General features: G+C 42.3%; 1 protein-coding gene across 2 annotated transcripts in view; it reads left to right on the top strand.

Moving 5' to 3' along the window:
- PTX4 (pentraxin 4) overlaps positions 1-8405 on the top strand; it is a 154536-nt gene extending 146131 nt beyond the window's left edge. For both annotated transcript variants that reach the window (XM_073648555.1, XM_073648554.1), the window contains 2 exons: positions 5021-6002; positions 6925-8405. In XM_073648555.1, the coding sequence (XP_073504656.1) occupies positions 5021-6002; positions 6925-7565 (1623 nt within the window). In that variant the 3' untranslated portion in view covers positions 7566-8405. The remainder of the gene's footprint in view (positions 1-5020; positions 6003-6924) is intronic.
- The last annotated feature ends 7880 nt before the right edge of the window (positions 8406-16285 follow it).

Genomic DNA, 16285 nt, shown 5'->3' with positions numbered 1-16285 from the left:
GAGTTACATCCTGTATTATACTCCAGAACTGCACTCACTATTCTGCTGGTGCTCTCGCTGTGTACATACATTACATTACTGATCCTGAGTTACATCCTGTATTATACTCCAGAGCTGCACTCGCTATTCTGCTGGTGCTCTCGCTGTGTACATACATTACATTACTGATCCTGTACTGATCCTGAGTTACATCCTGTATTATACTTCAGAGCTGCACTCACTATTCTGCTGGTGCAGTCACTGTGTACATACATTACATTACTGACCCTGAGTTACATCTTGTATTATACTCCAGAGCTGCACTCTCTATTCTGCTGGCGCAGTCGCTGTGTACATACATTACATTACTGATCCTGTACTGATCCTGAGTTACATCCTGTATTATACTCCAGAGCTGCACTCACTATTCTGCTGGTGCAGACACTGTGTACATACATTACATTACTGATCCTGTACTGATCCTGAGTTACATTCTGTATTATACTCCAGAGCTGCGCTCACTATTCTGCTGGTGCAGTCACTGTGTCCATACATTACATTACTGATTCTGAGTTACATCCTGTATTATACTCCAGAGCTGCACTCACTATTCTGCTGGTGCAGTCGCTGTGTACATAAATTACATTACTGATCCTGTACTGATCCTGAGTTACATCCTGTATTATACTCCAGAGCTGCACTCACTATTCTGCTGGTGCAGTCACTGTGTACATACATTACATTACTGATCCTGAGTTACATCCTGTATTATACTCCAGAGCTGCACTCGCTATTCTGCTGGTGCTCTCGCTGTGTACATACATTACATTACTGATCCTGTACTGATCCTGAGTTACATCCTGTATTATACTTCAGAGCTGCACTCACTATTCTGCTGGTGCAGTCACTGTGTACATACATTACATTACTGACCCTGAGTTACATCTTGTATTATACTCCAGAGCTGCACTCTCTATTCTGCTGGCGCAGTCGCTGTGTACATACATTACATTACTGATCCTGTACTGATCCTGAGTTACAGTGCCTACAAGTAGTATTCAACCCCCTGCAGATTTAGCTGGTTGACACATGCGGAATTAACTTGGCATTGTGACATTTGTACTGTAGATCAGCCTGGAAGTGGGAAATGCACTGCAGCAAATTTTTTTTTTTTTTTTTTAAAAACGTTAAAAGTTAATTCAGAGTGTCATTTATTATTCAACCCCTCAAACCACAAGAATTCTGTTTGGTCCCCCTAAAGTATTAAGAAGTAGTTCAGGCACCAAGAATAATGAGCTTCACATGTGTGGATTAAAGATCTCTTTTGCCAGCCATTTCTGACTATTTAAGACCCTCCCCAAACTTGTGAACAGCACTCAGACATGGTCAACATGGGAAAGACAAAGGAGCATTCCAAGGCCATCAGAGACAAGATCGTGGAGGGTCACAAGGCTGGCAAGGGGTACAAAACCCTTTCCAAGGAGTTGGGCCTACCTGTCTCCACTGTTGGGAGCATCATCCGTAAGTGGAAGGCTTATGGAACTACTGTTAGCCTTCCACGGCCAGGACAGCCTTTGAAAGTGTCCTCCCGTGCCGAGGCCAGGCTTGTCCGAAGAGTCAAGGCTAACCCAAGGACAACAAGGAAGGAGCTCCGGGAAGATCTCATGGCAGTGGGGACATTGGTTTCAGTCAATACCATAAGTAACGTACTCCACCGCAATGGTCTCCGTTCCAGACGAGCCCGTAAGGTACCTTTACTTTCAAATCGTCATGTCAAGGCTCGTCTACAGTTTGCTCATGATCACTTGGAGGACTCTGAGACAGACTGGTTCAAGGTTCTATGGTCTGATGAGACCAAGATCGAGATCTTTGGTGCCAACCACACACGTGACGTTTGGAGACTGGATGGCACTGCATACGACCCCAAGAATACCATCCCTACAGTCAAGCATGGTGGTGGCAGCATCATGCTGTGGGGCTGTTTCTCTGCCAAGGGGCCTGGCCATCTGGTCCGCATCCATGGGAAGATGGATAGCACGGCCTACCTGGAGATTTTGGCCAAGAACCTCCGCTCCTCCATCAAGGATCTTAAGATGGGTCGTAATTTCATCTTCCAACAAGACAACGACCCAAAGCACACAGCCAAGAAAACCAAGGCCTGGTTCAAGAGGGAAAAAGTTAAGGTGTTTGAGTGGCCTAGTCAGTCTCCTGACCTTAACCCAATTGAAAACTTGTGGAAGGAGCTCAAGAATAAAGTCCACATGAGACACCCAAAGAACCTAGATAACTTGGAGAAGATCTGCATGGAGGAGTGGGCCAAGATAACTCCACAGACCTGTGCCGGCCTGATCAGGTCTCATAAAAGACGATTATTAGCTGTAATTGCAAACAAGGGTTATTCCACAAAATATTAAACATAGGGGTTGAATAATAATTGACCCACACTTTTATGTTTAAAATTTAATGAAATTCAACTGAGCAACATAACTTTTTGGTTTGTAAGATTTATGCTTCTGTTCATAAAACCTACTCTCGTTTGCAGTTTGAAGGCTCTAACTTATTTGCATCTTATCAAACCAGCTAAATCTGCAGGGGGTTGAATACTACTTGTAGGCACTGTACATCCTGTATTATACTCCAGAGCTGCACTCACTATTCTGCTGGTGCAGTCACTGTGTACATACATTACATTACTGATCCTGAGTTACATCCTGGATTATACTCCAGAGCTGCGCTCACTATTCTGCAGGTGCAGTCACTGTGTACATACATTACATTACTGATCCTGTACTGATCCTGAGTTACATGCTGTATCATACCCCAGAGCTGCACTCACTATTCTGCTGGTGCAGTCACTGTGTACATACATTACATTACTGATCCTGAGTTACATCCTGTATTATACTCCAGAGATGCACTCATTATTCTTCTGGTGCAGTCACTGTGTACATACATTACATTACTGATCCTGAGTTACATCCTGTATTATACTCCAGAGCTGCACTCACTATTCTGCTGGTGCAGTCACTGTGTACATACATTACATTACTGATCCTGAGTTACATTCTGTATTATACTCCAGAGCTGCACTCACTATTCTGCTGGTGCAATCACTCTGTACATACAATACATTACTGATCCTGAGTTACATCCTGTATTATACTCCAGAGCTGCACTCACTATTCTGCTGGTGCAGTCACTGTGTACATACATTACATTACTGATCCTGAGTTACATTCTGCATTATACTCCAGAGCTGCACTCACTATTCTGCTGGTGCAGTCACTGTGTACATACATTACATTACTGATCCTGAGTTACATTCTGCATTATACTCCAGAGCTGCACTCACTATTCTGCTGGTGCAGTCACTGTGTACATACATTACATTACTGATCCTGAGTTACATTTTGTATTATACTCCAGAGCTGCACTCATTATATTACTTATGCTGAACTGATTCTGAGTTTCAGCCTACAGAGCAGTAATCACAAATCGGCCCATATCAGTCCATGGGGATATTAATGAAACTGTCCAATAGAAAAACTGTTTCAGGATAATCAAAAAAGGGAAAGTACATTGTTCTTAGTTGTTAAGGGCAACAATGATAGTTATTCTTTTAGACATCTTCATAAATTTGGCCCCGCGTCCATTGGTGATGAAGGACAGTTTACATCAGTGTCACCAGCACCCGAGAAAGCTGCAGCACCGGCATTTTATGTGCTGTTTATGCTCAATAGTGATTTATAGTTACACAATTTCTTCATTGAACCTTTGAATGTTATATTAATTATCTGTGCGGCTGGTTTACATCTTCTGTTGTCAGCCACGTTTGGCTGTAAGGTTTGGTCAATGGCAGGACTGACACGAATCCAAAGCCACCCCTTGCCCATGCTTACTTTGTTATGTTACCGATCTCCAGTGACTGATATCCTCTCTAAACGCTGCAGTACTGTGAAGACCTGGGGTCTTCGCTGGCCATAACACTACTCAGACAACACAGGGTGAGGGTAAAACAGCGTGGCAATACTTTATTGAACCACAAAATAGGACAAGTAACAGATAGAACAGTCCCAGCTAATACCCAAGATTGTACAACATTACACAGTCTCACCCTTCTGCTGGCCCGCCTGGGATAGAACAGCTGCGATTTTGGAACTTCCAGGGCCAACTACCTCAACCAGTGGCCCCCCGCTTCTGGCTGGCCAACATAGAGAGAAGGTAGCGGCAAGTTTAGGAAGCTAGTTCATCGAGGTACAAGGTCAGGGCACCGAGGGTCCCATCCTGGCCTCTCCGAGAGTTTCCATTGGGCCAGATGACCGGCTGGTCCCAATCTGGCTTCTCCGAATGTCTCCATTGGTTTCAGGCGACCAGAAGGTCCCACCTGGCAACTTCAAACAACATATCTATGGGGCCAGGTGACTTCATCGTCCCAACCTGTTCTCCCCAAACGTATCCATGGGCTCTCTGATGGTCAATGGAGCAGTCATATAGAATCCAAATCTGTGTCTCTTTGGTTAAATCCATGCTTCCAAGCTGATGGTCTCAGAGAGTCTGTGTGTCCTCTTGCTTCTCCTTGATTCTCTGTTTTTAAGTCTCTTTTCAGCAGGATAGATAAAACCTTTTCTATTTACATATAAAGGTCATCAGTCACAGGTCGGGGTTAGAGGTAAAGGTGGAGGGCTCACTTAGGTCTCATTGTTTGAGCTAATCAATTTACATAGTTAGTATAGCAGAGGCTCTTTAAATCAACATTCAGCTGACTTAGTATAATATGCAATTATCATAGTAACAAACAACATTGTTTCATATACCCAGGAGGAGACAACATTCAGGGTTATACAAATAATCGTATGTCCTTCTTGCGCCACAGGAATATACAAACATTCACAAGTAAACAGAAACACAATAGTGTGTTTCTCTTGGATTAACAAATCTAAATGTCTGGCTTATTAAGATTATAAACTGTATCATCACAAGTACTATTATAAGGTCTCGTACTATTATAAACTGATGACTTTACGTTTCTTTCTCTTTGCAGTTTCGTCGCTTTCAAGAAGTAACCTTGACCCGTCTACAAGGAATCGCTGAAAACTACAACATCTCCTACAACATTGATGCACGTTTCCATACCATTTACGACAAGCAGCAATCGCTGTCTAAAACCTTCAATGATACCACCGAGGAGACTCAAAACGAGCTGAACGGCATCAAATTCTGGCTGAAGAAGATCCAGAAGAAAACCAAAAAGTTGGACCTTAAGATCACCGCCCTAGAGCAAGCCATGGCAGAGAGGAACAAACAGCTGACCAAGGAGAACAAAGCTAGAGATATGACTGTTGCCAACCTGACAACAGCCCTCAGCAGTCAGAAAAGGATCATCTACCAGCTGGTGAAGGACAAGAGCGAGTTACAGAAGGGGATGGAGATGTTCCGTGAAACTATTGAAAGACAGGGAGGCAAAATAGCTGATCTGGAGAAACAGTTGCAGAATATGCAGCAAAATGAGATCTTGCCACCAAGTGCTTTGATGGCACCACAAGAAATAAACCGAACCCCGGAAACCAAGCAGGAGCTTCCACCACACACTAATCCCGAGCCTAAAACCGTCCAGCAACGTATGGTGAAGCTTCAGGCTAAACACAATCAGAGGAAGAAACTGCAGGAAGAGCAGCAGGTGCTGATGACCAACATCAATAAGATGCCTCCCATGGCAGCTCAACGTGGACAGGAGGCGAGGACGGTTAGTCCATCGGAGGAGGAGTTGACTGGTCAGCATGCTACAAAGGCTCCACCGAGCATAATGCTGGTCCCAAACCACAACCAAAAAATTGTCCAGAATGAAGACCAGGAGGTGGCTCACCATATTAGCAATGTCATCCAAGTATCAGCCTTAAGAGCAAATGTGACCAAGAATGACAGTCCTCCAGGATGGGAGACACCTCCTAATGTGCACATTACAAAGAGGCCACCACTCTTCACAAAGGCCCCAGAAGAGAAGACCACCAAGGCTCCAGCAAAACGTAAGGTCATCAGAATGTATCGCAGGCATTGGGAGGGTTTTGGGTCTAATGTCCTGTGTGGTGGTAGCTGTGAGATCAGTGACTTACATAACCCAGATGCAAGGTATATGTGCCACCATCTAGTGACCATTTATTAATACAACCATAGACGGTATATGCAGTGCCGCCATCTGAAATTTTGGGGTTTTAAAAATATTCAGACCCCTAAATTTAGACCTAGACCGCAGTATAAATATAGAATTCAGACCAAATCTTAATGAATTTAGACCCAAACCTGATCCCATAATTAGTTAAAATGCATAAAATCAGCCTCAAAAGAAATTCAGACCCCAGACCAAGCAAAAAACTATTACACTACAGACCAGACCCAAACATTTGGACCCCAGGCCGGAATAAATTCAGTCCTCAGACCATACCCTTTCGTTTACAGACCTCATCTGAAATTTTAGATCAGAGACTAAAGGCCCTATATACTCATTAGGCTAAAGTTCGCCAAACCCACTGATATTGATGGGTTCAACCGACAGTCTAATGTGTATGGGGGCTGCGACTCATGATGTTTCGGGGGAGATAAGAATCCGGTATGTCCAATTTTGGACTGCCGATCCTTTTCTTCTTGAAGAGGTGTCTGGCAGCAGCTCTCTCAGAGAACACAGGAGTGATTCGCAGAGTTAGTGCTCCTGTCTATGGGAAAGTGTAGTGAGACAGCTATTTAAGGGCCCAGAAAGACCAGACCCCTTCATTTACTTACCACTCTTTGTTCCCATGTCCTATTCATCACCAGACACCACTCATAAGGTCCTGATGTCAGCTGGTACCTAGACCCAGTATGGTGGCCTTTAGGGGTGAGGAGGACCAGTGAGCAAGTGTGTTTGTATCTTGAATATAAATAATTATAATCTGCTCTTGTTTCTCATTGTAGTATGTAACGTGGGCTCGATGCTCATTTTCCCAAATTCTTCCACGGAGAACTTTGCAACATTCGGCAAGGAGTTGAGGGAACCTTTACATGAACTTTCCATCTGCAGCTGGGTGAAGACTAATATCAGCTACGTGGGGACCATCCTTTCATATGCTACAGAAGACAATGACAACAAGCTGGTACTTCATGGTAGACATGGTGCCACTGCAGACTCGATTCACTTTGTCATCGGAGACCCAGCCTTCCGAGAACTCCCTATTGTCCCACTGGCAGATGGCAGCTGGCATCATACGTGCTTCATATGGTCCTCTATCCAGGGCAAATACTGGTTCTTTGTTGACCGCAGGTTAATTTCTACTGGCTCTAGATTCCAGAAAGGTTATGAGATCCCTCCTGGAGGATCTTTGGTTCTTGGCCAAGAGCAGGACACCTTGGGTGGTGGCTTTGACAGCACAGAGGCTTTTGTTGGACAATTGGCAGGATTTGCTATGTGGAATAGAGCCTTAACACCTGGAGAAGTCTCTGGCATTGCCACTGGGAAAGGCTTGCCAAGAGGAACCATCTTAACCATAGCTGATGCCTCTTCTCTTCATGGTTCAGTGGAGCGGGTGGACTGTACCTGTCTTGAGCACTGTGTGTAGACTTTCAAAACACTGTGTAAATAGAGGACTGCTTCTATATTGGACTATTATTTATGGGACAGCTGTGGGTACTTTACATGGACTATCAGTTGTGACCAATAACCAAAAATGTATCAGTATATTTAGCTAGTTCACCAGAAGATCCTGCAATGGGTCCTATTATGACATGATAATGGCGGACGGCCACCACTGAGCCCAAGAGATCCAGCACAGAACAACCCCATCAGAAGCTGACAGTGGAGGGGATCACATACTACCTTTTTGGTTGTTTACAAATAGCCTATTACTTCTTTACAATGATATTGTGAGGCCTTAGTCATTGTCTCCAGAGGGTCTACAGTTCCTCCTTTTGACCCCAAAAATATGAAGTATGTCACAATAGGGCACCATCAAAGTCAATAGACTTCTTAAAAGTTGTGGCTGACAAAAAAAAAAAACATTTCTCACCTATGAACTGGATAGCAGATAAATTTATGATTATGGAGGGTCTCATCGCTTGGATCTACCACCGATCAAGAAAACAGGGCTTTTGTATCCATTATTTAGACAGACTCAGTTATCTCCGTCAGTCTTATTAACATTTAATGGAGTGGTAACACCTTAAAAATTAGGGACTTAGATTACCCATTCTTGTGACAGGTGGGATCCCCAACAATCATATATTTAATGCCTATCCTGCAGATAATGTTCTCATTGGACACCCCATTCAAACCTTAGACAATTCAGTTTGTGTATTTTTATCCAACACCAACAGAGGGCGGTGCAGAACTTGCAATGTGCTGTACGCATTGGACCTTCTGGCCCTTTAGCATCCCGCAGAACTCCTGTATAATGTGCAATTGCTGCGTTTGTCATTTATTATGTACACTGTAGTATGCGAGTTTTATTAATGCTAAGAATAGAAATATGATTTCTCCACTTGGTATGTAAGAATTGCTCTGTGCGTTCATGCTTCGTCTAGATGTGTTTAACCTTTTATTCTAATTTGCATACATTTTAATGGTTTTGTAAATACTGGATGAATACTACCAAAGCTCCTTTCAGAAGATTTCTAATATTTATATTCTCTGTTGTTAATGGCCATCCAATATGGCAGAAAGTTCAACTATCAACTGGCCATTGGCTTAGGGTTATGGTCACCAAAACTGCCCATGTCAGGTCTACACTTTACGTGTGGCCATACATCTGCACTGTGGTAAGGTGGCCGTACGCATTATCTATAGCTTGGTCAATGGTTGAATGAACATTCGTCTAGTGAATGTTTCTTACCCTGATGCAACCAATATCCGTTTTTGCTAATATTGGCCATTAAAGCAGCCACACATGTTCAATTGTGCCCAAGTATATTCTGGTATAGAAGGACAGAAGATGGTCTGTTTTGATCAACTTTAGACTAAAGCTGTCCATACACATTAGACTTATGTTGTCTGATCCTGACGATATTGACAGGTTTGGCCGATGGTCTAATGTGTATGTGGGCACTCGCCAAATGATGAGCGGGAGTGATGTGGATCAGGCATGGCCAATTTCAGACTGCCAATCGCATTGTTCTCCCCGAGATAAGCCGTTGGCCGATGTGTCAGTCGGTGGCTTTCTCAAAGAGAACAGAGAAGCTCTCGGCGATTGAGCACTCCTGTGTAAGAAGGGAGAGTTAGCTGAGATGGCTGTCAGCCGAGCAATTTTTTCGGCCGACAGTCATCTAATTTGTATTGCCTACCTTACTGAGTACAGCTACCTTTAGGTTTATGGAGCTCCAGGCCCTAATTTTAAGCTTTTCTTTGGAGGAGATGGAGGAGCTTCAAGGTGTCTATATATAATGGTCAACAAGAACATATATGGTCCAAACTAACTATCCATTCAATACCATTAAAGGTGGCCATACAACATCAGAAAGAAGTAGGTTGATGATTGAAGAAACAATGAGCAAATGATCATTACAAAGTCTAGCTATGTTCAATGATACCGGGAGATGAACAAACAATCTTTCCGTGAATATTCTTAAAAGAAATAATTTTCTTGAAGGAAAATCTTAAAGATCCGACAAAAAAAGTTACATCCACTTCTGTCCAGACGACGGTGATTTGCAATCGGTTGGCTAAAACTATAGTTCGTTATTGAATTTCACCCGTTGAACATTCGTTATGGCTGAAATTGTATGGAGAAATGAAGAATGTTGTCTAACAGTTCTGTCCTGCTTCTCAAGGGCCCTCTTGGTGGAGTCATCTTCTAGATCTAGCCATAACTCATGGCATTTTCATAAAATTACATATCAGATTGCTGGTTTGAAAGATGGAAAACCCTATGAACTGGTGGATCCTCTTTGTGATTTATGACCACTTGACCATTTGAAAACTGAATTGTTGGTATTTGGAGAAAGTTTACCCAAGTGTAGAGAAGTTTTACAGTGTCATCTGGTGAACATCCCCCACTGAATGGAGAACTTTAAATAACTCAAGAATAACAAGTGGATTCAGTGAGGAGGTGCTCGGGTTTCATCTGGCTCCAGGACTGTGTTCGGCCATGAAGACTACTTCTTTTACAAGATTGAGCTGGTGGTTCCAGAAGCCATTATGGATTCACAGAGAAATTTAGTTGCCATTTTCTTCTGTCCATTTGTGGCTTGTCTTTGGGGAATGTTGGGTGGCCATTTCCAAATATGGATTTCCTGGATGAGGACATCAGGAAAGAAGTTGACTGCGCTCTTCAGGTGGTGAACCAACCAATCTTCCAAGGATGAAGGCTTGAGCTTATCAAATAGGTGAGAAACAGATTCTGGTGATGTCAGACTTTGTAAATCTTTAGGTTTTCATGGTAGTGGCCAACTAAGGTTGCAGTAATACCCAAGGACCACAAAAAGGGGCAGCTTTATCTTAAATGAGATGTGATGGGTGGGCTGGAAATTGTATAGATCTTGCATTGGCCTTGTCTACCAAACACTGGGAATTAGTACATTGATTAAAGGGGCACTATTCTTGGTATGAGGATATGATGACCGGTGACTGAGAGGAGATCTGGAGAGTCCTCTGCTTGCAGCAGCGATGTCCAAGCCATAAGTTAAGTGCAGTCTGGACAAGATATGCGATAATTTTTACTAGGGCACTGATAAGAGGATTTTAATCCAGGAGAACAGGGAAACATCTAATCTTCTGGTCCTGCCGATCCTTCACTGGGCAACCTACAGAATCATATTAAAGAAGAACTAACCAAAAACATACCAAGAATCAAAGAAATGCCTCCCAGCTGAAAGCTCTTTCCATCTGGATGACATAAGTACCATGCAACTAGCCAAACCTCGGTTGGGAGGGGTGTCACAAACTCACTTCTTGGCATGTGATGTGGTTAAGACGGCAAGGTGTTAGTCTATCTCTACTCACTCAATCTTGCACTCACCTTCCAAAATGGGTATAAATCACACGCCAACCCAGTCCACACACCATGCATACACCACACTCTGCCACCATTCATCAAACAAACGGTGTGATGAATTCCTAAGATAACACTGCTGTCCGACAGTCAAAAGGCCACACACTCTCCGAAAGGCTGTGGATTTTTTAGAGTATACAAGGACTAAACTTAAAGCTTTAAGCTCTAATAAAAAAAGTACAGTGCTTACAAGAAGATTAATAAAAAGAAGACAATATGGCGACACACAAATAGGCAAAACAGGTATAAAATAAACAGGAGACATAGAAAAATACCTAACGTGTCCATCTAAAGTTCTTCTGTTCCTTGAGGGTTGGTGGAAATTATGACTCTTTTTATATCCTTGGTCCTGGGCTCAATTTTTCAGGATGGCTTATCATTTTAATTGGTCTGTACATGGCCAGTGAGCTCATAAGGAGGCAAGTTCATTGAATATTAAATATTTCATGTCCTTCCATCGCTCTCTTCCTAGAGTAAATGGGGGACATAGGACCATCTATAGGACCATCTGTCCATCCTTTGAATCTAAGGCTCATCAGGCCGAGGTGTCAGGTTGGACGCTCTCAGTAGTCCCAGCATTACCACCCTTTTTTCTGAGTTCTTATTCGCCTCCAGAACTCAAATAAGAATCCACAGATTTTATGACCCTTTGTACAACTTTAACCATGTGAATATCAAGCTCATCATAATATTATATTTCTTAATACTAGATTTTCCCTTATTAAGGGGTACTTTATAGTGGCGGTCTTTGGTGTGGACTTGCACGCCGAGCCCACATTTTTCCCTGCAAATGATGACTGATTCAATCAGCCATCATGTGTCTTTAGCAGCTGCGGATGGATTTCTGCTCCGCCTGCGGCTGTTAACTAGTTAAATCTTGCTGTCAATCACTGAGAGGCTCTTAGAATAAGGGGAGGAAAAAAACAAAAGCGCAAAAATAGAAAATCACAAGATCATGATGGGGTTAAAGGGAACCTGATAGTTTTCCCAGGCCCCTTAACCTTCACCATGCATTTATTGCTACCATTATAGCCTTCCTAACACGCCTATTATATTGTCTTAGGGTGTGTGCAGACGATCCGGAGCCGCTGCGGGTTTGACGTTGCGTATTTATGCAGCGTCAAACCCACAGCGGCCAGATGCTACAGCATAGTGGAAACTGACATGCGGCATGTCTTTCCAGACCGCAGCATGTCTATTTCTCCTGCGGGTCCACATGCGGACTTTCCCCATAGACCTAATCTCTATGGGAAAAGTCCGTAGGAAAAAAAAAAAGGCAGAGCTCATTTGCAGATCCGCGTGCGGCTCCTCCGCAGCGTCAGGGCGTAGACTGGGAGACACGTCTGCACATACCCTTATTGATTTCTGCATATGCCTAAAATCGTTTAGTGGGTGACTAGTCAAGGGGGCGCTGTTTAATCGTCCCACTAATCATGTTATCACGTCCTTGTGGGCGAGAGTAATGTTTGCAAAAGCGGCTTTAGTGCTAGCTCTCTCCAAATTTCTGCCTTCCAGACAATGCACAGTAAGCTAAATGTACATTACCTTGCTCCATCGTCGCATTTCGCATGCCCACGAATTCAGTGGTGACGTTGGACTCAATCAGCCGTTACCGTCGGCTCTGCAAATCTCGCGGCTGGCTGGGTCCTATATTTCCTTAAACACTGATCTGCAGACCTTTCCCCTTAGCTCCTGATTACTGTGCTGCGTTCTGTTTTGTCGCATTCTGCGCCCCGGATGCACATCGGTCTGCTTGAATTATGGCTTCAGTCTCGGAAATTCCAGAAAGATCAAGACGAAACATAGAAGATGATAAAGAGGATGATGAGGATGTCTACAGCTTCCTGCCAAGGTGCAACTTAATCCCCTGTCCCCATCGCATAACTGGACACAGGAAGTCACCTTAAAACTTTAAGCTCCACCCCATTTTACCCAAAACTATGCAGAAACACCCCTTTTATGCAAATTTTAATAGCCATTCCTTCTTATAGAGAAACGTATCTGATGTTCACAGTTAGCTGCCAAAACTGGATAGTCCTTGTGCTGTAGGCAGCGGAAAGTAGTGGCAGCCTGGCAGCAGTCACGTGACGCCCGCCATTCAGTCAGCATTAGCAATCAGATTTTCCTGCATGTAGGGTAAGACCGTCTTTAAGATCTTGATATGACATTTTAGGTTTTGTATAGTAATAACAAGTATTAGAGGACAATTTTGGAACCAGTCCCCAAAAATATTAACACCCCTTTATGCAAATTTATAGCCACCCTCGGGACCCTTTGCCATCCGTTTTGCGTGACTATTGGAAAGTATAGAATCCACATGACTCAAATTATTTTTCAGACCTGAAAGAAAAAAACAGGGACATTGCTATCTAAGTGCTAGAGGGGATCAAAGTGATCGAAAAACGCGTGGAAATAACGAGCGGGAGGGTAAAAACCATGGAGGATGGACACGAAACGCAACGTGCAAACGGAACACAGGCGACGAAGAATCATCAAGAAGAGAGCAAAAACTCATTTGAGAAGACTGATGTATGTCCATAGTGCCCAGGAAGGGTAAATTCAGCAGTACCCAGCTTGTCCGCAAGGTGGCGGCTTTCACCGAGCTACAAGTTATAATAAGTCACAAAGTCCATAAGTGAGTTGTGTTTGTAGGGAAGTATCAATGCTGTGGGGTCTGCACAGCCGAGACCATCGCATCACAAGGCAGCTGCTGACCAGATGAGGAATGGAGGACTTCGCTCACGGGGGGAGGGAAGAAGGACATTGGGGATGGAGACATTACATTCCACTGGTTATGAAATCTTCTCCTTGTTTTTCGGGAGAGGCAGAGGAGACGCGGACCCCCTACTGTGCTGCTCCTGTGCGAAACTATATAGAAAGAGGAAACAAAAATCTATACAACGAAAAAGTGGTTGTCTGGCCAAGAATAGGGTAAAAAAGTAATCACACGTACCTTACCCGATGCTTCCTGGTCTCTTTCCACAGTCTCCCGACATGGACATGTGATAGGGATTGGCTGCAGCGGTCACCTTTCCATGTCAGGATGACACTGCTGCAGCAGAAGATACAAAGACCAGCGCGGGAGCGGGGAGTGTTGGGACAGGATCGGAGGGGGACTGGGAAGGTGATTGCCAGACTTTTATTATTTTAAGCCTTTTTGAGTTGTTTCCAAAAAAAGAATTCTTGGCTGGATAACCCCTTAGGGATGTATTCATACAGTGCCTGAATATTACCGCCATACGGTGTAAATAAATTCTTACATATGTGTAAATAAATAGAATGCAGAGCTTTAAAATATCACCATATAATGTATAAAGAATACTGCTATATAATGCTCAAATAGCACTGGACAGTGTATGAAGAATACTACTATGTAATGCTCCAATCATACCGCTATACAGTGTATAATGATTATCATACAGTGCTCACATACCACTGTACGGTGTATACAGAATATTTCCATACAGTGCTCAAATAATACTGCCATACAGTTTATAAAGAATACTACGATATAGTGCTCAAATAATACCGCTATACAGTGTATACAGAATATTACCATACAGTGCTCAAATAATACTGCCATACAGTTTATAAAGAATACTACTATATAGTGCTCAAATAATACTGCCATACAGTTTATAAGGAATACTACTATATAGTGCTCAAATAATACTGCCATACAGTTTATAAAGAATACTACTATATAGTGCTCAAATAATACTGCTATACAGTATATAAAGATTATCATACAGTGCTCAAATAATACTGCCATAGTTTATTATAGAATACTATCATACAGTGATGAAATAATACCGCTATACAGTGTATGAAGAATACTACTATGTAATGCTCCAATCATACCGCTATACAGTGTATAATGATTATCATACAGTGCTCACATACCACTGTACGGTGTATACAGAATATTACCATACAGTGCTCAAATAATACTGCCATACAGTTTATAAAGAATACTACGATATAGTGCTCAAATAATACCGCTATACAGTGTATACAGAATATTACCATACAGTGCTCAAATAATACTGCCATACAGTTTATAAAGAATACTACTATATAGTGCTCAAATAATACTGCCATACAGTTTATAAGGAATACTACTATATAGTGCTCAAATAATACTGCCATACAGTTTATAAAGAATACTACTATATAGTGCTCAAATAATACTGCTATACAGTATATAAAGATTATCATACAGTGCTCAAATAATACTGCCATAGTTTATTATAGAATACTATCATACAGTGATGAAATAATACCGCTATACAGTGTATGAAGAATACTACTATGTAATGCTCCAATCATACCGCTATACAGTGTATAATGATTATCATACAGTGCTCACATACCACTGTACGGTGTATACAGAATATTACCATACAGTGCTCAAATAATACTGCCATACAGTTTATAAAGAATACTACGATATAGTGCTCAAATAATACCGCTATACAGTGTATACAGAATATTACCATACAGTGCTCAAATAATACTGCCATACAGTTTATAAAGAATACTACTATATAGTGCTCAAATAATACTGCCATACAGTTTATAAAGAATACTACTATATAGTGCTCAAATAATACTGCCATACAGTTTATAAGGAATACTACTATATAGTGCTCAAATAATACTGCCATACAGTTTATAAAGAATACTACTATATAGTGCTCAAATAATACTGCCATACAGTTTATAAGGAATACTACTATATAGTGCTCAAATAATACTGCCATACAGTTTATAAAGATTATCATACAGTGCTCAAATAATACTGCCATAGTTTATTATAGAATACTATCATACAGTGATGAAATAATACCGCTATACAGTGTATAAAGAATACTACCATGTAATGCTCCAATCATACCGCTATACAGTGTATAATGATTATCATACAGTGCTCACATACCACTGTACGGTGTATACAGAATATTTCCATACAGTGATGAAATAATACCGCTATACAGTGTATAAAGAATACTACTATACAGTGATGAAATAATACTTTGTGAATGATTGTGTATGTACATGGCCTCTGCTATCACAATACGCCGCCTCCTACTCACACACAACACTACGGTCCTCCGCCGAGAGACAGCGACCGCAGGAAGGAGACAACGGCCTCACGCCTTACACTGCTGAGGTAAAACGAAAGCCGAGCTCTGATTGGTTGCACAGGAGCGAGAGCTGAGCTCTGATTGGTTGCACAGGAATGAGAGCTGAGTTCTGATTGGTTGCACAGGAACGAGAGCTGAGCTCTTATTGGT

This window comes from Phyllobates terribilis, unplaced genomic scaffold (genome assembly GCF_046119375.1).
Source record: "Phyllobates terribilis strain yellow unplaced genomic scaffold, ASM4611937v1 Scaffold_9__5_contigs__length_417890890, whole genome shotgun sequence".
NCBI classification, from domain to species: Eukaryota; Metazoa; Chordata; class Amphibia; order Anura; family Dendrobatidae; genus Phyllobates; species Phyllobates terribilis.
The sequence above is the reverse complement of the archived record's forward strand: the minus strand, read 5'-3'. Positions and strand labels throughout refer to the sequence as shown.